Consider the following 19,844-nt stretch of genomic DNA (forward strand, 5'->3'; position numbering starts at 1 on the left):
AAGTCGACAAGTGTCTTAGAAGGGGAGGAGAGAGTTAACGTCGGCCCAAATGAACATCGGCTGCTCTGAGGCGTTCTCTGGTTTTGTCCTTTTCTGCTCAAAGTTTTGCAAAAAAGGTGACAGGAGAACGCAGCATCCTCAGCATCCTTGATTTTTTTTTTGTTTGTGTGTGTGTGTGTGTCACAACTGTTTCTTTTCCCCAAACTAAATACAAAAAGCAGTTTTCAAATAATGATTTAAGATCTACCTGAACCTGGTAACTGGTTGTGCCATCTTTGGTGGCATCATCTGCCATCAAGCCTCTGCAGTGACTGGAAAGCAGTTTTTTGAGTCACCATGGAAGAATTTGACCCACTTTTCTTTGCAGAATTGGTTTCTTTTCACCACAGGAAAGTCTTTTCAGCATAAATAGACAGTTTTAGGTTCAAACCTTAACTAGGCCACTATAAAACCTCCATTTTTTTTCTTTATGTCACCTTGCTGATGTGCTTCAGATCATCGTTTTCTTGCATAACCCAAGTAGAGTTGACCATAAGGTTACAAACCGATATCCGGGCAATCTCCTTCAGGATTTTCTGGATAACAGCAAACTTCATGGTTCCATCAACCATTACTGCTACTCCTGACGCAGTAGCGAAGCATCACGCTAACACCATTGTTGTCTGTTGTTATAATGATGTTTTTCTGACCTGTTAGATTTTGTGCCACATACAGCATGACAGACAGCCTCCAAAATGTTAAATTTTCTCTGTCCAGTCCACGGATTATTTTTTCTGAAATAAATGAAATTACTATTTGAAAACACTCAGCTTATCTATCCGCGCTAACAAAATGTGTTTGCTTTTTAAAATATTTAAGTGTGACAGAAAATACATTGGAAAGGGGGAAAAATACTTTTTCACAAGACCACTTCTTTAGAAGTCAAGCTGTAGTGGTGGGAAATATTTCACAATTCGACATTTTGACCTTCTCTTCACACATCCTGTCAGAAACAAGCTACGGACAAGTTGCTTGTAGTTATCTGTTGATGATTCAGAAATTTCTTGGTAAGAAAAAAATGATAATAACAATTGAAAGTATGACTCATGATTAAACCAATGCTGATTTGGAGCTCACATTACAGGCTTTCTATTCTTTTAATGATGCATCCATGTAGCAGAAAAGTGATAAAAACAGTTAATTTCCTCTGAGGTGCAGCTTCAGGCTCCTGCCTCACTCGGCTCACCTGCCTTCAGTCTCTCCTCCAGGCTCAGCCAGAGGCCTTTCTGTCCTACCACAATGTGCTAATGGCCATTAAGGAACACAAAAAGTGTCTTTAAAAGACTCAGCCGCAGGCGCTGTCGGCTCCACTGCGCCTGATTGTACCTACACTCTCCTTTGCTACTTTCATGGGGGTTTTTTCTCTCATTCTGCTGCTGCTTTGTTCTCCGTGGTCTTATCTGTCAATGTGAATCATAGCCGTGTTCAAAGAAAGTGACAGAATTGCTTGTATGAGGTGCTTGCACCCTGCTTCTCTGAATTTGTGCCCATAGCTGTATGTAATTATGCTCATGTGAACAAAGATAAAAATGGTTTACAGCTGCAGCACCGATTAGGATCTCAGGGAAGAAGTCACGTTTATTCAAATGTTTCATTGTTGGATCATTAAAGGAAAAAAATAAAAATAAGTCATAATTGATAACGCGATGAGATATTCCTCAAAATGATCATGACTTTTATGACCTTTAGAGATGAGGTCACGCTGAAACTGGAACTGACCAGTGACTTCAGTCCATTTCCCTTAAACGACTTCTGTTTTTCTGTTTCCCCTGGTGCTTATCTTCCCTGACAGGAGAACCATCACATCTGACCGAGGTTCAATGGGAGGAGGCTGGCCCGAGCTGACCACTGTGTGACTGCTGCCCTAACCTTAGACTCCCGCAGGGAGGGGAAGGATGCTGAAAGCTCTGGCCAAAGTTGCATCAGACATACTTTCACAAAAAAAAGAAAGAAAAAACGTTGGCTTGCATTTATGCTGCTTAAGCTTTTCAGCTTTTTTTGCCACATTGCAACCACAAACTTCAGTGTATTTTATTAAGATATTCTGTGGCAGACCAACACAAAATAGTCCATCTATGTGGAGCAGAAGGGAGAAGTGACTTTTGCAGGTGTTGTTTATCTGCATTAAGACCCGATGACTCCATGCTTTACATCTTTTGTTGCCAATGAAGTTACACGTCTTCTACCTACAGTATGTTTCTACCAGTTTCTACACCTAGAGACAGATTTTTGCCAATTGTTCTTTTCACAATGGCTCGGGCTCAAAGTCACACTCCAAGAGCAGCCACAAATTCTCAATTGGATTTAGGTCTGTACTTTGACTGGGCCGTCCTAACTCTTATACGGTGCTCAAAGTGGGACCCAAGGAAGGACAAATATCTTGTGGCAAACATTTGAGGTTTTGGAACTACAATCCTGTTCCTAAAATCAGATTGGTTTAATTGATTATTAGATTGAGTGGGTAAAATAGTAAGAATTAAATAGATTTTTTTTCTGACCTGCTAGTGCATTGAAAGATGTTGTCTGCATAAAGAAATATGTTAGAAATTTTGACACATGTGGCAAATGGTTTGGGCACCCATGATGTGAGCCATTCCAGTGTTCACTCTTGGTTTATCCCCTGATTGGTTTATCCCATATCATTTATTACATGATATGATGAAGTGTGAGGTTGGAATAGGACAAAAAGTGGAAAAAGTTAGCGTTACAGTATGAGGTTGAATATTGTTACTGAATCCAGGATATTAGATCAGTGAATAGTTATTGTGTCACCCTGCTGTATAGAGGGAGTGTAAACAATGTAAGGGCTGCATGACAACTAATAATGACAAGGTAGCCTTAAGATGGACTCTGGAGCGTCACAAATCCAATTTTACACATAAAAATTAACGCGCTATTACTCAGCCTGTGACAAAACGACATGTGAAGCTCTGGAGGTGTTGAACGAAATCTGATACAAGCCCAATTATGCCACAGTGATGTCATCACGTTATCTAACGTTTACCTGGAATTTTAGAACTGCTTCCACGCTGCACCATAAGACACGCAGAGGATCGGGTATTTCTGGAGTTCATCCCATACAAGAAAATAAAAGATTCACATTTTCAGCTTCTGTTGCTCAGCATTGTGACTCATGCTGGCTCTGAGAATTTCTATGAATTTGCATTTGATGGCTGTACATACAGATAAAAACGAATCCTTTTACACCTGTGATTGTAAGAAAGGGTTAAATACTTTGTCAAACATAGAGATTTACAAAATTAAATTTAAAGCGTTCATTTGCAAATTGAAATTTATTTCCTACATGAAAAAATATGTTAGGAAACATTTATGTTTATTTCTTGACCAGGCTTATGCATATCAGTTTCTGAGACATGAGCCTGAAAAAGACTTGCAGCAGCCATTGTAATAAAATGAAATGACCAAGAGGGGCTGAATATATTTGCTCTATGGATTTGGATGTTTTTTCTTTGTAATACATCTTTTTCCTTTGCAAATTTCCGCTACTGCATGTAACTTTATTACATCAAATCCAGGCAAAAATAAACTGACGTTTGAAGTCGGGAATGTAAAAGAGTTAATGAATTACGTGTGCTTTTACAAGGCACTGTATGCCGTGTAGTTGTGCTTTGTTATCAGATACCTTAAAAATATAGCTTAAGGTTACAGAACTTCTCTGAAAAACCTGTGGTGTTACTTAAGGGAATTTTGCAATGATTGTCACACAACAAGACACTTCCGACATAAATAAACAAAGCAGAGATGAGAACAGGTTCATTTTGATAGTGTAGTTATGTCATATGTGGGTCCAAAACTTAAGTTATTACCATCTGTCTGAAACGGCAATAAGAGCTCATTCAAATTTTGAGAATAGAGTTGGAGCAAGAAATGCAGTCAAATCTATACAGCCTTACAAATATGACATGAATGCTGGAAAAATTGGAAAGTTAAAGGAGTGTGGGTGTGTGGCCCTCTGGGCACTGAATCAGAGTTCATTACCATACAGGCAAGACAAAATGTCTGTCTATCAAACAGGTGTTCAGTTCAGGGAACATGTCTTCCGTCACAAATACCTAAGCAGTTGTGTCATGAGTTCACTAATCCAGGAACGCCTCAAGCTACAATAAAGAAAAACATCAATTTATAAGACACAACCAGATTTCCTCTTTGTTTTGTGTTTTTTTTTTTAAACTAGGTAGCCAAAACTCAATAAAACAGGGGCTTTTTAAATACTCTGTCATATACCAAGTCGTTGCCAGATACTTTTGGGCATGTTTGACAGTTACCCATCTTCTCCTTGCCCTCTGGCTGGAAGAGAGCAGAATTACATTCTCCTCCTCCCACAGCGATGTCAGGAGCTGGAAGCGGGCCAGGATGGGATTGACTTCCTGCTCCAGGCAGGGAGGAACTGGTGCTCAGGATACCCAAATATGGAGCGGTCCGTATCAGTTTGGATGGCATGACTCAGCGCCAGACTATATATCCATGGGCTAGAGGAAAACTGGTTGCTTTAGAACAGCTGATCACTTAATGATACATCGGGCTCCATCGCTGATTTTTATTTTCTATTTTAAATCTTGATACTTTCTAAATCACTTTTCTTTAAAAGAAAATACATAAATGTGGATTTAACTCAAGAGTCGTCTGTTTACCTGCACCGAGTTTCCCCTTGTCTTGTTTATGGCCTTGGATTACTGGCAACAACGTCAATGTCAATCTCTCGACGGTAGGCGGGACCTCTAACGCAGCAGCCAATCAGCGGGCTCCTCTTGAGACGCGCTTTAAAAGCAGAGGAGCGCCTCGGCCGCTGCCAGTAATAAGGAAACTGAGGACAAGTTAGGACTTACAGAGAGAAGAAGAGGAATGAAAACATCTGAATAAATCTCTGGACTCCGCTTTGAATTCATCTAAAGGTACAAACCGACGACTTGGTACAGTACAGTTCCCATGTTTTGGAAGTTTTGCTGTTTTTCGTAGCATTAATAAATACAGCGGGACTTTGCGCTGGAGATTGGCACATTTGGGACACAGCAGCATCGTTTGCAGCGCACTCTTGTATTTGACTGTCGTTTTTTTTTTTTTTTTTAAAAAGAAAAAAACACACAATATGTCCACAATAATGGAACAGCCTTTTTATGACGACTCGTTTCTCTCTGCTTATGGCCATCCAGGCGCTGCCCTGACAGACTACAAGCTGCTAAAGCAGAATATGAACTTGAACTTCTCCGATTCATATCGGAACCCGAGCTTCAAGACACAGCACCTGCGCTCAGACAGTGATTTCTACCCGGCGGGCACCGCGGACGTGGGCTCGCTGAAGCTCGCTTCGCCTGAACTCGAGCGGCTCATCATCCAGAGCAGCAACGGGGTCATCACTACGCCGACCCCCGCACAGTACCTCTACAACCGCGGCATCACAGAGGACCAGGAGGTGTTCGCAGAAGGCTTCGTCAAAGCCCTGGACGATCTGCACAAGATGAACCAGATGGCTCCTCCAAACGTCTCCATCGGCACCGGTGGGCTCGCGTGTCCGGCTCCGGGCGCCGTGTTCGCCCACTCTATGCAGACGGAACCGCTGGAGTACACGACCCTGAGCAGCTGCACCACGAACCCCAGCCTGACCTCCACGGCCAGCTACCCGTCCACAACCATCAGCTACCTGCCGCACCACCAGTACCACCAGCATCCCCAGGCTGTGGCGCACGGGTCGCACCACTTCCAGCACTCTCTGGCCGGAGCCGGCGTCCACTCGCAGCGCTTCGGGGGCTTGAAGGAGGAGCCCCAGACGGTCCCCGACATGCAGAGCAGCGACAACAGCTCCCCGCCGATGTCCCCAATCGACCTGGAGAACCAGGAGAGGATCAAGGCGGAGCGCAAGCGGCTGAGGAACCGGCTGGCAGCTTCCAAGTGTCGGAGGCGCAAACTGGAGCGCATCGCCCGGTTGGAGGACAAGGTGAAGGTGTTGAAAACGGACAACGCCGGACTGTCGAACACGGCCTCTCTGCTGCGGGAACAGGTGGCCCAGCTCAAACAGAAAGTCATGACTCATGTGAGCAGTGGCTGCCAGCTCATGTTAGCGCCGAAAGTGAAGTCTTACTGAAGAAATTATGCACTTTTTAATGAACACTGGACACAAAAACTGCACTGAAAAACATAAGACTTTATACGCTGAGTGGATGAGAACTGAAACGTATGTGGCTTTAAAAAGGCCAGACAAGAAATCCTACAATCAGCCTACAAGAAACACTTAGGGGCATTTTTGAACGCGTTTTTAAAAGTGTCGTCTTGGCTTTTCCCTGTTTACATTTTTTTGTTCGCCCTTTGTGATGCTTTTTAAGTGTATAAGTTATTTGTATTTCTGTTTTTTTCTTTTCTTTTTTACTTGTACGATAATATTTAAGTAAAAGAAAACATGTAATTAAAATACCATGCTGCTTATAAATGTCTGTTTTTTGAAAAACACGGTCGTATTTCTCGTAAATATAACCACACTGTTGTCACTGATCAGAAGTTTACACCAGAAGTTGCCAAAACGTCCCAGCGTAGGACTTTTTCCCCCCTCCCCTCCTTATTGACGTACGTGCGTAAACCCATATATGGCAAATGTTGCGTGCGGACGTCATATCGCGACAAGGTTTCCGGGAACTCCCTCCTACATTGCCAGGCAGAGGCTGCGCTCTCCCCTTCACACCACAGCCGAGAGAGAGGTTTGTCAATGAGTTTATTCTAGTGAAGGGAGTTTCCCCTCATTCTGCTTTTGGTTTCCCAAAACAAGCCTTGTGATCAACAGCTCAGAAAAGAGAAAAAAAGTTCCATGAAAACATGTCGTAATGACGTTCAAGTTAAAAAGTAGTCGGAAAGAAAAGCTGGCGGAAAGACTTGATATGAAAAACGTCAAATTTGAAGGATATTAATGCTTTTAAAGTGGGCCCCAGCATCATTATTTAAATATGAAAATAAAAACATTTGAAAGCACCGGTATTAAGAAAAAGCAACTAATAATAGGCTAATGCTAAATTCATTAAATTGCTTATGTTTTTTTTTTTTTTTATTCAGTTATAAAACTTGCCAGGAAAAGCTGGTGGAAATAATCAAAAGAAATAAAAGGGGTCAAAATTAAGTCACCTATATTTGGAGGAAAGGCCACTAGATTAAATTTTCCTTTGGAATATATCAATTCAGGCAGCAGATAAACACCCAACAAAAGAATCTTGAATATTTTTCACTTAATTATTTTAAAACTTTTACAACTTAATTAGTCAAGACATGAGTAAAATAAATGAATGAAATGAGACCAATCCTTACTAGAACAATAACCTTCTCCAAAGGTTAGATTTAACAGATTAAAAAAAAAAAAAAACGTAAAGTACTAATGGTACACGACTGAAATGGTTAAATGTTTACAGGTTTTCCTTTTAAATAAAATTCAGCATGCATATTTACACACACTTGTTTTGAATGTCCAAATTTTCAGTCATTTACCGAAGTGATTATTCAAGGAGATGTTTACTAAGTTGGAGTACTTTTAAACATAATATTATGGTTTCAGTCAAAATGACTAAAATTTAGGATAACATTTCTGCTCAATTTCAAATTAAATATAGACATAAATATATATTCAACTATCCAATCTTTCCTAACAGGAACTGGAGCCATTTGGCAACAGCTGATTGTTGTGCTGAGTCAACCACCACAATAACTCCAATATTAACCAAGACTTGGCAGCTTTGTGACGTACTGTGATCTTCTGCCAGGCAAAGCTGTTCAACTGCCTCAGGTCCAAGAACAGAAGAAAAAGAAAAACAAAAAAAAAACCCTCACAGATTAGAGTCTCAAAGTCGGATTTAGAGTTTTGCTGCCACCTAGAGGTCATTAATGAATTGAGATTCAAAAAATGTATTTGCACAGAGCAGAGTGTTTTCCCACAGTTTTAATAGAGATGGTAGCAAATGACAGCAAGGAAAAATATCACTTTTTTGAAAAACAAAAAAAAAGGGAGCAAAACTAAACTATAGTTTCAGTGCATGAGACTAAAAGGTTATCCCATCAACTGCAGCCTGAACAGACAAGGATGATACATATAGAGGAAGTTGATAAGTTTGTTCTAATAGGTGAGATCTGTAGTATTTCACAGGGAAACCTCCAATCCAAAAAACAAGTGCTGTACTCATGAACAATCTGCTGGACAGAAGACCTTGGGATTTACTGCTTGGAGAAGAAGGCTTTGCTCTTCTCCACGTCGGGGATGATTGTGTCGCTCCCAGGCTTCCAGCCGGCAGGACAAACTGTGCAGAGATAGAAAAGGGATAAAGTTTACTTCAAGTGTCAGAGGTGGTTGATAAACTATGTTATCTCAGGACAAAGTACACGGGTGAATGTCCAAGAGGATAAGCCAATATCGGTGCTAGTTAAGGTTAAGCTATGAAGGCAGATAGCTACTTCAGTTTCATTACGTTCTTTTTGACAAATATGTGCAGTACATGTTCAGATGCGGTAAATGTTTGTAAAACTTCAGTGTATCATTTGGTTTTGTGCAATAGTCTCCCTTTATTTCCTTACATCTCCGGTCGCTGCTCTTTATAGTTTCAGAGGAGCCTGTGAAAATGATTGGGTAGCAAGTATTTTACCGTGGTGTAAAGTAACTCCAACAAACCACCGCATGTATCGCAAAGTGGGTCACAGCTTTTGCATCATTATAAAAACATGAATTACATCAGCGAAAACATTTAAACTGGGCAGAATCTACTTTTAGTACTTTTTTAAAATTGCTTCATCAATAAACTAGTTCCCATTTCTTGAATTTTGTCTTACTTTTTGTACATAAACACATGCTCCAAGTTTTCACCTAAAAGGAAAAAAAAACCTTAAAAAGCCAAGCCATTTTTAAATATTTATTTTTTAAGATAACTGTCATTATTTTAAATAATAATAATAAAATAAAAACTTTGCTTTACAACTACCAAGATCCCCACCATGCAGTTGGGTAAAGAGCTACAATCTTGCTGGCTGAAAGAAAGATACTACCGCCCTCCCCTCACTCAAATGAAATACAGTTTTATGCTATAAGGAAATATTTCCAGTCAGGAAACTAAAGAATTGTCACCCTTCACTCACAAAAACGCAGCTCTGCTGTGAACAGCAGGTTTGCATCCTCGTTGTTACCTGAGCTCATCTCTTAACCACCAGCCACATCTGCTTGTTGCCCAATATAAGGAAAAGATGCAACTATGATATTGTTGCTGATTATTGGGATTATATTTAGAACCCAAATTTTTCTGACCATTTCTCGTCATGGTTGTTTCCCCAATCATCATCTTAGAAAATACCAGCAACTATAAATCTATATATAGTGTGAATTGTATTAGTTGGAGCAATAGCTCAAATATATTGCAATGTCACACTGTTCTACCAGTGTTACTGTTTAAAGAACAGCAAAAATAGTCAAAAAATCTGAACACAGTTATAATATCATTTCAGATCCAAGATTACCAAAAGCTCATATTTAACCCACTTAATGACTTTGGTTAAATATAGCCTTGTCTGCTTCTGTGTTACCCAAGTTCAGTGGCTTTTCTCAGAACATATTCAGTAGACTTACTACAGTGACTGACCACAGGTTTCCTGTGTATAAAACCATATTGTGGTAAATAAGAGCTTGAAGCTAGGCATGGTCAAGGCAACAAGATTAATTTTATGTTAGTTTTAAACTCTAATACAACAGGCAGGCTTGAGGAACAGAATTAATTTGAGGTTTACTGCTCTGCCTCATGGGCTTTGTGGTTTTGTTGCTGTGCACCATGAAGTCACTGCACCAGATTATTGCACAGAATATGTGATTCCAGTAGTAAAGCATGAATTTACAGATCTAAAGTTAATTTGATGATCTAGCATGGGAGATCTTCATGCATCTCTCCACATTGAAACCTTTAAAAAAACAAATAGTTTTCAAAGGTCAGCATTTAGCTTGTGTGTATAATAATTTGGATGAGCAAACTGGATCAACTTACCCTCTCCGTGTTTGTCAGTGTGCTGGAAGGCTTGCACCAGACGCAGGGTCTCATCCACAGAGCGACCCACAGGCAAGTCGTTGATGGTGATCTGCCTCAAGGTTCCCTTACAGTCAATCACAAACAAACCCCTGAGAGAACAAAATGACACCCCAGGATCAGCAAAATATATTAAACGTCATGTTCCATCTTTTAGACAAATGTTTTTTGTTTTTTTTTTAACCACCAAAAAAAAAATCTAAAACTTTAATCTAAGGGGTCGAACTGACCTGTATGCAATGCCTTCATCCTCCTTCAACACGCCATAGTCTCTGGAAATGGATTTTGTGAGATCTGCAACAAGGGGGATCTTCATGGCACCCAGCCCTCCTTCTTTCTTTGGTGTGTTGATCCTGAAGAGGTGGAGAAAAACACATTTATACATACATATGTAATGTGCATATTCTGAAGAAAATGATCCCTGGCTACACTTAATGACTGCCACATTAAGTTTTGTTTCAGAAAGCACAAAGTAGCCGTTTGATATAGCAGCAACAAATCAGGAGGCAACATTTCTATAAGTTGACTTTAGGGGGAAAAGCAGAAATCCAACAAGAAGCAACTCAGCAGTTGACGTAAGCAACACAAGAGTTGAAATAGTTTCAATTATTTTTGTGGAGGAGGGAGGCGTTGATATAAACAGAAGATCAGGCAAGTTGTGCAACACCTCCTTTCCTTCTAGAAGGAGTGAGACAAATTGAAGGCCGTTATTAAAACGCTTATCAGAAGCTGCAGAAAGGCAGCAGGGCAGCAGATAGAGCAGGGTGGGTTCTTCTTAGGCCAGAGTTCCCTCCATATGGAGCAGATATTACACAAACTTCAATACCTAGACAGCCTGATGAAACTTTTACTTTAATTTGTGGCTTAAAACAGCAAGAAGCTTTGATCCCTGACACTAGAATTTGATTTTAAAAGTTTTTAAAAACATTATCTTTTGTTGAGTTGGGGAACAAAATAGCTATGTACAAGTACTTTACACCCGAGAACCTCTTACCATGCCAAGTGGGTGAAATGAGAGTCAATGGAGCAGCCGATGACTTCACAGTTAATACGACGGAAGTCCTCTGCTCTGTCGCTGAAGGCAATGATCTCAGTCGGGCACACGAAGGTAAAGTCCAAGGGGTAGAAGAAGACGACCACGTACTTCCCTGGGGGACACAGAAAAATGTTTAAACTCTGGTTTAAGCATTTTTAAGCCACAGTTGAAAAACTCTGGTTTTAAAACTCTGAGCATTTAAAACCAGAGCATACAGTGCACACACTGTTTATTTTTTTCCCCAGGGATTTAAAAAAAAAAAAAAAAAAAAAAAAAAAAAAAAAGACACCTTTGTAATCAGACAGCTTGATTTCCTTGAACTGGCCATCGACCACAGCTGTGGCCTTGAACTCTGGCGCAGGCTTGCCAATCTGAGCGTTTCCAGAAGACATGGTGGTGAATAACTGAGGGAGACAAATACTTAAAGCATTAAAAACACCAGAATGAACATCTAAACTGAGAAGGAAACTAGACAGTTGGGTAATATATGGTTGAAAAAAAAAACCAACACATGCATGTAACACATGGCATTTGAAAGATAACTCTCTTTGGTTTAAAAGCAACGTCTTAACATTAGCCTCCTTTCAAACCCCTGCTGGAGGTCACATGCAAGTCATGGTCTGCCAGTAGGGAACAATGGCCTTTTATGCTTATGTAACCATGATCAGCACAAGCCAAGAATGGAGATACCTAATGCAGGATAAATTATTTTGATGTGAAGCTGAAACAATAAGCTTCATATTACCTGCAGCGTTAACGTGACATTTAACACGTTTCAAATTATTTAATAATTACAGCTAATATAATGATTATGCAAAATGCGCACTTCAACATTTTTTTTTTCTTATTTGATATTCTGCAGTGTACCAAATAAGAACACTGCATTTAGCATTTGCTTTCATTTAGAAAGTAATAAAAATCCCTTTCTGCGTCACTTTGGTGTTTTAGTAAATATTAATGCAGAGGATTTCACCAGTTTATTAATGTTGCAGAAAGCCTCGCATTTAAATTAGTTTCAACAATAAAGTCGATAAACAAGCACAGACCCGACCAGTGTGAGCAGGAAGCTGCGCTTCAGGAACAAAGAAAGAGCCAGAAACTCTTGGAGGAGGAGGAGGGAGCAGTGAACCCGGACAGCCTGCCTGGCTGCTTGTGGCTTAGCTTATTCTTAGCTCCGTCTACTGCGCTCCTCTTTCCTTAGAGGACAAACATTTCCCTGAAACTATGCAGGCACTCCTAAAATGACATTCAACTAAAGACGCAAACTTTATATTCCGCGCTCACCTTAGTTTCGCAGGGCTGTGGAAAACTTGGCTACGGAGGTCTACGGCTTGCTGAAGACAAGAGGATCCAAGGAGGGAGATTCTGCGCAAAAAGTACTCCAGGACAGCTGTGACCTCCGGAAGTACAAATGTGGCGCTTTCAATATAAAAGCATGGAGTTTGAGACCCCAGGTTACACTTCTTTTTGACTTTTGACGTTTCCACGAATCGAAGATAATTTAACTTCGAAATAATAAGTTGTGGCGACACGTTTAGGAAACACTTGATTTGCAAATATAAGTGAAGCTGAAATCCAAAAGTGTCGATGAAAAAAGGGGGGGGGGGGATGATACTCCTAAATTAAGCCTAACAATAAATACATGTAATAATATGTTTAATAATAAACAAAAGAACAAAAGGGCTAATGATAATTTTGCTCTGGCTGGGAAGTAAATGGGATTTTTGTCTGGTACCCACTAGGCTGGAAAAATCAAATAGTTTTCTCAACTTTTTAGGTTATTATATTTAAAAATGTAACATTTCAAATGTACATCAAGTAAATGTGCCCAAAAAACAGATAGATAGATAGATAGATAGATAGATAGATAGATAGATAGATAGATAGATAGATAGATAGATAGATAGATAGATAGATAGATAGTGACTTTTATTTTGAAAAGAACAGTTCCAGCGGCGTACCATGCTATTTCCGGTTAGCTCATAGAGTGAAGTGCAGAGCGGTTTCTTCAATGTCCAAGGTAATTTTGTTGTTGCTGATGGTTCCATTGATCGGATGAAATTACAGATGTGTATAATTTGTAGTTCATTCGTGCTTCACTTGAATGAGGGGCTGCGCTAATAACATGCGGGTAATCTTAGGATTGCAAATGTAAACAAAAGACTAGAGAGGTAGCTCAAGTTAGCTTTTACTTAAAAAATACAAACGAAATTTTCACTTCGTTGTATGTTTTTGTGCAATCGGTTCAAATTAGAGCAACAGAATTAGAAAATAAGTCGATATTGTTACGAACGATAACTGCCATTAAGACGTTTTTGAATGGTCAGATTTCACACGATATGTTAGTTGTGTCGCGTTGTTTACGTTGGTTGTTTCTGTCAAAGTATAATATGACGAAATGTTTGATTTATTGTTAACAGAAATCATTTCTGTTATTTATTTCTTTTATTTGATATGATTTCTAAGGACTCAACAAGAAGACAAATCCTCCTCTCAGATAAACCGCCGGCTTTATTCAATGGACTCTCAAGGTAAGTTTACCAGTAATAAAATTGCTATAGTTCACTTTTAAGTAGCTAAGAAGAGCTAAATATGAGTGAATTATTGCCCCACTTTATACAATATGTCACATCCCTAAAGCTTCACTGAACAGGTATTGGGGGAGGGGGGGGGGATCAAGTTTGTTCAATTGAGACAGCATAAAAATCTTTTTTAAAAAACTGCAGTTTTTTTCTAAACAAAATGTCCATAACCTATTCAGCAGTCAAATGGTAATAGTAATTTTAAATAACAAACCATTATATTGATGACATATGCAAAATCCTATGTATAAAGCCAGAAAATTTAAAAGCATGACAATAAAAAAGAAACATTTAAATATGATTACAGTTCTGTTTTTGATATAGACAGAGTTTTGTTTGTTTTTTAACATACTGATGCCTATCATATTATGTGTTGATCACTGTTTGTGTTGTCATACTTGTTGTTCTCTCCATATTTTCCTTTTCACTCCGTGTTCACAGTCTTTCTTTGACTTCAATGTCTCTGCAGCAAACTCGGGACCCGTAGTGTGTGAGGTGTGCGGGGCCTTCTTTGAGACACGACGGGGCCTCTCGAGCCACGCTCGCCTCCATCTGCGCCAGCTCGGCGTGACCGTGTCAGAAAACAGCGGGGCTCCCATAGAGCTGCTCTACCAGCTCATTCAGGAGAAAGACAAAGACCTCAAACCAGATGTCGCCCCATCTGTGTCTCCACCGTTGCCGCCTAAGAAAGCATCCCAGCAGGAGCCAAAGACACCTGTACCTCCGGAGGACGCTCATGCTTCCTCCAAGGCAGCGGCGAAAGTCATGACCACTCAGGGATCTCCGGCCAAGCTTAAAGAGGCAGGAGCGTCTTTTTTCCCATCCTCTCCCTCTTCTTCTAGGCCGACTGAAGGCAGCAGCTCGTCACTGTCAGACCAAAAAACGATCACCAAGCCACTGTGGGCTCCGCTGGAAACTGATGCTCCGCTTACGTTAGGTGGGTTGAAGCTGAAACAGAGTGAAACACAGAGCTGCGGTGGAATAGTTTTTTTAAAAATCATATTTGTAGTATTTAGTATTTTATTAAAGATGTTTGATTAAAAAAAATAGTTTTGTAACAATTTTATCCTTTTTTTTCGTTCATTATTTTTGACAGCTTCAGAAACAAACAATGAGATCCACGTCTGCCAGCTCTGCGGCTGCTGGTATGAGACGCGCAAGGGCCTCTCTAGTCACGCTCGTGCCCATCTCCGACAGATCGGCATCCCTGACGCCGACATACAGGGCGGTCCCATCGAGTATCTGTACCAGATCATGAAGGAGCAGAACTTTGAGCCGATCAGCAGCCTGCGACGGGACGAGCTTAAATCAAGCAGCCCTTCCAAGTCCTCCTCCTCAAAGCGTCCCTCTGATTTCACCTCTCCGCCCACGTCGCCTGTCAGCAAGCGGCCTAAGATGTCTGAAACCTGCACTTGTGTCCTCTGCGGGGAGAAGTTTGAGAACCGTAAGGGCCTGGGCAGCCACGCGCGCTCCCATCTCAAACACATGGGAGTGAACGACTTGGTGGGGAAGAGCTCCGCCATCGAAGCCGTGCAGGAGCTGGTGAGCAGCGGCGTGTTGGAGCCAATGCATCTTCCGAAAATGTCCAGCACTGCCAGCTCTTCCTCGGCGCCGCCGTCTCCCGTTGTCCCCATGCCGTCTCCGGCTGCCAGCCTGTCCAGGACCTCCTTCACCCCCACGGGTCTCTCTCCGAGCGCTTCCACCAGCTCCCACTCCCCTCAGCCGCCACTCAACAGGGCGCCGAAGGCGAAGAAGGGATTTCGACTGGCTGTGGATCCGCTTCTTAAGAAACCAAAGCCAGAGCCGGTGGAGATGGAGATTTCCATTGAACCGAAGCCAGCAGCCAACGACAGCAGCTCTTTGACGCAAAAGGCACCTACAGCGGCCAGTTCCTCAAAACCTCCAGAGTCGGGTAAATCACAAAGTTCCTGTTGTCTTCTTGATTGAAATAATCTCACTTATAGCCCTGTTTGCCCAGCTTATTTGTGAGGAGACTTAGATAGGGGTGCACCAGTAAATCAGCCCCGATTTCCTTAATTTTGGACTGATGCTTGAAAAATTTGTCTTATCCTTCGATCTCATCTTCCTCTGAAAATCAGCCTTTGTCCCCTTTTGCTCTGCTTTGAAAGAGTGACAGACCGCATCTGTTCACAGTAGCAAGTACAGAGTCTTTGTTGCTGTATTTAGCAGCTTTTCAAACCAAAAAAAACTGGTAGCGGCCAAAGTTGGAATCAGCAGGTCAGGCTTTTTAAAGGTTGTGATTGACCAGAAAACGGCAATCGGTGCATCCCATGTTATAAGTCATGGATTTCACAAATAAGAATCGTTTTTCAGAGACCGTTAAAAAAAACAAAAGTTGTCTGGTTAAAAACTAACACGGCGTATTAACAGGGATCATCAAGATGGTCAGAGTAGATGGGAATGGATGGACGGAAGAAAATCTGTTAGAGATCCATCCAATCTGATCGAACTTGATGTGTTTTTTCACGAAGAATAGACAAAGATTTCACAGCATCACAGCTGGTAGACATACCCGTAAAATACAAAACAAGCAAAAAAGAATACCACATTTTCAGATTTTTAAATTCCCTTTCACAACTATGCCCTTCTTTGTGTTGGTCTGCCACATAAAATCCTGACAACATACATTGTTTTTGTAAGCTCACAAAATGTAAAAAAACAAAACAAAACTAAGGAGTGTGAATACCTAGCTATGAGCTGACTCTGCTCCACAGACCTGCCGTCTCCACCGACGGTCCTCTGCGACTTCTGCGGGCAGCTGTTCGACACCCGGAAAGCGCTGTCGTGCCACGTCCGCGCTCACCTCCGGCAGCTCGGCCTCACCTGGTCTATCAGAACTTCCCCAATCGACCTTCTAAAAGAGGTCATGCTGCGGCGTGAGGAAAAGAAAGAGCTGGTACACAGCGGGTCTTCGGCAGCGGGCAAAGCGGTGTGGAGTCCTCCAGGCTTCAAAAGGCCTCCTAAGGAGAAGCCTCCGCCCCGGGAAGGAGCTTCCAGCTCTGCAGCAACGCCTGTTGACTACTCAATGAAAGACAAAACGCCATATGGGAAATCTGCAGTCTCAAACATTGGTGAGTCACTTTTCCTAACACCTTTTTTCCTTCTGTTTAACTTTCCATTTAGTAATGAATTGTCTGTGACTCTCTGCTGGAGAACTACATCTGTTCTTACGTCATTTTCATAATCTCCGAGGAACTGAATTTCTGCGTACGGTGCTGTAACTCATCATCAAAGTGAAGAGCAAACGAAACTTGAAATATCTGATCTTATGTGTATTGAGCCAAATACACATAAGACGTATGTTGGATAAGATGTATTCAACATGCTGTTAAATATTTGTAACCAAAGCACGTTTTGTTTTTGTCTTTTTGTTTAAATAAAACCTGACCCATGTGTTGCTGCTTGTGTCAGATGCCACCTGTGAACTCTGTGGGTTCGACTTTGAGAACCGCAAGGCGCTGGCCAGTCACTGCCGGGCTCACCTCCGACAGCTGGGTCTGTACGAGTGGAAGGCGGACGGAGCGACGTCGCCGATAGAAACCCTGAGCGAACTGATCCGAAGGGACCCGAACAAGGTGGCAGAAATAACCAGGCGCTATCGCTATGGAGACCTTTACATCAAGAAGGTGAGCTCTGTGATAAATGCATTCATTCTTTTAGACATGCTGGGTAAATGAAGTGGATGGTTTTATACACTAGCTATAAAAAAAATTCTTTTTCTTCTTTTTTAAGCTTTTTTTGTCGCACTTTTATTGTTTGAGATCTTAAAATACGCTTTCATATTTGACAAAGATAATTTGAGTTGGTACAAAATGCAGTTTTTAAACAATTATATTTATTTTTTTATTCATTTATTAAAACGAACTAAACCTAGTGTTCAGTTTTCTGTCTGTCTGGCAACAGGAAGGGATTTTTCACACCTGACAGTCCGGTAGAGTCGGTTTGATTGGAGGCCAAAATTGCAACATTTGTTACATTTTCAGCTGCTGCAGTTTGCTTTCACACCGACTGTGTAAAATGAACCAAACCAGTTGAAAAGCCTGTTCCCCTCCTTGCCTGTGGTGGCGCTGCACCAAGAACCAGTGAAGAAGACATGAACACAACTTCCTTCTTCACGAAACTGGAATGCCATCAGATTTTAGAGATTGTATTATTTATCGTTTGTCTTTAGAAAAAGATTATTAGCCACTTCCCCCGCTAACGCTAGACTCTCACCTTGGTTTTGGTTGTACTTACTTACTCAGAATGCCTTGCGCTGTAATCTGCTTCCTGCTTTTGTAGCGGTGTCTCTGGTCTGCTTGGCATTCACACATGGATTCTAACTGCGCCAAAGTTTACTTTAACTGAACCAAGACCCAGGTTTGTAGTCGGATTAGAGTTCACTTTTTTGGGCCGCAGCAGAGTTCGATTACACATTCACACCTCCCCAATCTAACCGGACTTTGAAGACAAACGAACCAAAGTCTATTTAACGTTGACTTCTCTTCTTTTAGTCTCAGAGATCTTCTTCTTTGGCTTCGACGTCTATGAATTCTGACGCTTCGCCGAGCAGCAGCCACAACTCGTCTCTGCACCACCCTGAGCACAAAGCAAGCAGGAAGGATCACAGCATCCGAACAGCGAGGGGTGAGAAAGGCCAGGTCCAGAAAAAACTGAATGCTGTTTCCTTTTTTTTTTTTTTTTGTTCATGTAATTCCTCCTGGTTTCAGGGGTCCATGCCCCCCAACATGGAGTCTCCTCGGGGGATGAAAATCGCCACTCTCACTCCCGGCAGCCGTCTCGGACCGGCAGCATCCCTGCTCTGCTGCCGAAGCCGCCTCTGACTCCGCTGGTCAAACTGGTGGGTAAAATCTACTCCCTCAAATGCAGGTGAGTAAGAAAAGGTTTTCTTTAAATAAATGACATATTGATGGAAATATTGTTCACTCCCGCTTGTCCTGCCGTCCAGGTTCTGCGATGAAGTGTTTCACGGGCCTCTGTCTGTTCAAGAGAAGTGGATCACACACCTGCAGAAACACATCCTGTCTCTGGGCTACAAGGGCAAAGAGGCTCCTTCTTCTCCTTCTTCTCCACCTGCTCCATCTGCTCCAGCACTCGTCCATCCGGTGGCTGTATGAACTGACAAATGTTCCCCAGACTCCACAACGGAACAATGTCTTTATGTCAATTAAAAAAAAAAAAAATAGAAAAAAGAAAACTTGTTCCCTTTTTGTCCATGGGAGGGCAGACATGAGCCGTGAGAGCGAGGCGGCTCGGTGTAACCCACTCAGCGAACATCCACGCTTCATACACGGTTCTTTTCAGAGCTTCCTCCTCCTGCTCAGAAGATTAGTTTTCTTTTTTTTTTGAGCAAATCACATTTCTTATTTTGTATGTTTTCTACTTTCTGATCTAAATCACATTTATACTGAATACTAAAAATAACAGATTCTTATGTATTTACAACAAATTGATTTTAAACCTATGTATGAATTAAATTTTCTGTCAATTTTTTTTCTTTTTTTCTTTTTGCAGAAGGTAGTGTGATGTCATTGCAGAATATTCCCAAGTTGTTTAAAAAAAAAAAAAAATAACAGTACATCTCTTGGATCAATTATGTTTTCTGTTGAATAACTTCTTTAAGGTTTTTCTGCTTTTTCAATTTAAAATGTATGTAAAAGATATTGAATTATGTCACATATTTATATTTTTTCAATGTTTTTGGTAATTTCTAAGCAACATACAGTGAAAGCTCAGCGTAACATTAACCGTTTTGATAAGAGGCTTCGCTAGTAGCTCGCTAGCGGTCCTTTTCTACTGAGATTTCAAAAACAAACAGGTTGCTCAGGCTGCACGCATCCTTTTCTCTTGAGTTTATTCTATGTGTAAATAAAATTTGTCATGTTTACTTTCTTTTTTGGACTTTATTATGTGATGTTAGAAAATGATAGGCCTCTTCATGCACCGTATTGAAAACGTGACCAGGGAAACCTCACTTATTAAGTCAGAAAAAGGCTACATTAGCAGGGGTGTAATTTCTTTTTACAAACTTATACTGTACATTTTTTTTAATCCTTGAAGATTTATCATCCCTGTGGTTCCTTGAACTCTGAGTTTTATAACTTGTTTTTGAGAACTGCT

At 41.1% G+C, this 19,844-nt stretch overlaps 3 protein-coding genes across 4 annotated transcripts; 2 read left to right on the plus strand and 1 right to left on the minus strand.

Annotated features, from left to right (window-relative positions):
* Positions 1 to 4,546: 4,546 nt before the first annotated feature.
* Positions 4,547 to 6,465, plus strand: LOC116719858 (transcription factor jun-B-like). Its single transcript, XM_032562608.1, has one exon. It carries the CDS (start codon positions 5,147 to 5,149, stop codon positions 6,137 to 6,139), a length of 993 nt encoding a protein of 330 aa, XP_032418499.1. The 5' UTR covers positions 4,547 to 5,146; the 3' UTR covers positions 6,140 to 6,465.
* A 1,487-nt stretch (positions 6,466 to 7,952) lies between these two features.
* prdx2 (peroxiredoxin 2) lies at positions 7,953 to 12,518 on the minus strand. The gene is made up of 6 exons (XM_032562609.1): positions 12,406 to 12,518; positions 11,411 to 11,525; positions 11,080 to 11,233; positions 10,316 to 10,438; positions 10,047 to 10,177; positions 7,953 to 8,324 (listed from the first exon to the last, which is right to left on the minus strand). The coding sequence occupies exons 2-6, from the start codon at positions 11,511 to 11,513 to the stop codon at positions 8,242 to 8,244; spliced, it is 594 nt and encodes a 197-aa protein (XP_032418500.1). The 5' UTR covers positions 11,514 to 11,525; positions 12,406 to 12,518; the 3' UTR covers positions 7,953 to 8,241.
* Positions 12,458 to 19,616, plus strand: LOC116719857 (protein Wiz-like). 2 transcript variants are annotated; one of them, XM_032562607.1, is made up of 9 exons: positions 12,458 to 12,575; positions 13,588 to 13,652; positions 14,173 to 14,640; positions 14,800 to 15,615; positions 16,439 to 16,795; positions 17,136 to 17,350; positions 18,218 to 18,350; positions 18,434 to 18,593; positions 18,673 to 19,616. In XM_032562607.1, the coding sequence occupies exons 2-9, from the start codon at positions 13,640 to 13,642 to the stop codon at positions 18,839 to 18,841; spliced, it is 2,331 nt and encodes a 776-aa protein (XP_032418498.1). In that variant the 5' UTR covers positions 12,458 to 12,575; positions 13,588 to 13,639; the 3' UTR covers positions 18,842 to 19,616. The 2 variants fall into 2 exon arrangements, with proteins under 2 accessions (XP_032418498.1, XP_032418497.1); XM_032562606.1 differs by lacking the exon at positions 12,458 to 12,575 and adding an exon at positions 13,060 to 13,141.
* Positions 19,617 to 19,844: the final 228 nt, after the last annotated feature.

The sequence above is a fragment of the Xiphophorus hellerii genome, chromosome 5, assembly GCF_003331165.1.
Source record: "Xiphophorus hellerii strain 12219 chromosome 5, Xiphophorus_hellerii-4.1, whole genome shotgun sequence".
Taxonomy (NCBI): domain Eukaryota; kingdom Metazoa; phylum Chordata; class Actinopteri; order Cyprinodontiformes; family Poeciliidae; genus Xiphophorus; species Xiphophorus hellerii.

What these genes read in the sequence shown, in the direction of transcription:
- LOC116719857 (XM_032562607.1), top strand. An exon ending in CTCAAAACCTCCAGAGTCGG is followed by an intron (nt 15,616 to 16,438) that starts GTAAATCACAAA and finishes TCTGCTCCACAG; the next exon opens with ACCTGCCGTCTCCACCGACG. An exon ending in CAGCATCCGAACAGCGAGGG is followed by an intron (nt 18,351 to 18,433) that starts GTGAGAAAGGCC and finishes TCCTGGTTTCAG; the next exon opens with GGGTCCATGCCCCCCAACAT.
- prdx2 (XM_032562609.1), bottom strand. Translation starts at nt 11,513, where the DNA reads ATGTCTTCTGGAAACGCTCAGATTGGCAAGCCTGCGCCAGAGTTCAAG. An exon ending in CAAGCTGTCTGATTACAAAG is followed by an intron (nt 11,234 to 11,410) that starts GTGTCTTTTTTT and finishes TGTGTCCCCCAG; the next exon opens with GGAAGTACGTGGTCGTCTTC. An exon ending in CACTGACAAACACGGAGAGG is followed by an intron (nt 8,325 to 10,046) that starts GTAAGTTGATCC and finishes ATCTCTGCACAG; the next exon opens with TTTGTCCTGCCGGCTGGAAG.
- LOC116719858 (XM_032562608.1), top strand. Translation starts at nt 5,147, where the DNA reads ATGTCCACAATAATGGAACAGCCTTTTTATGACGACTCGTTTCTCTCT.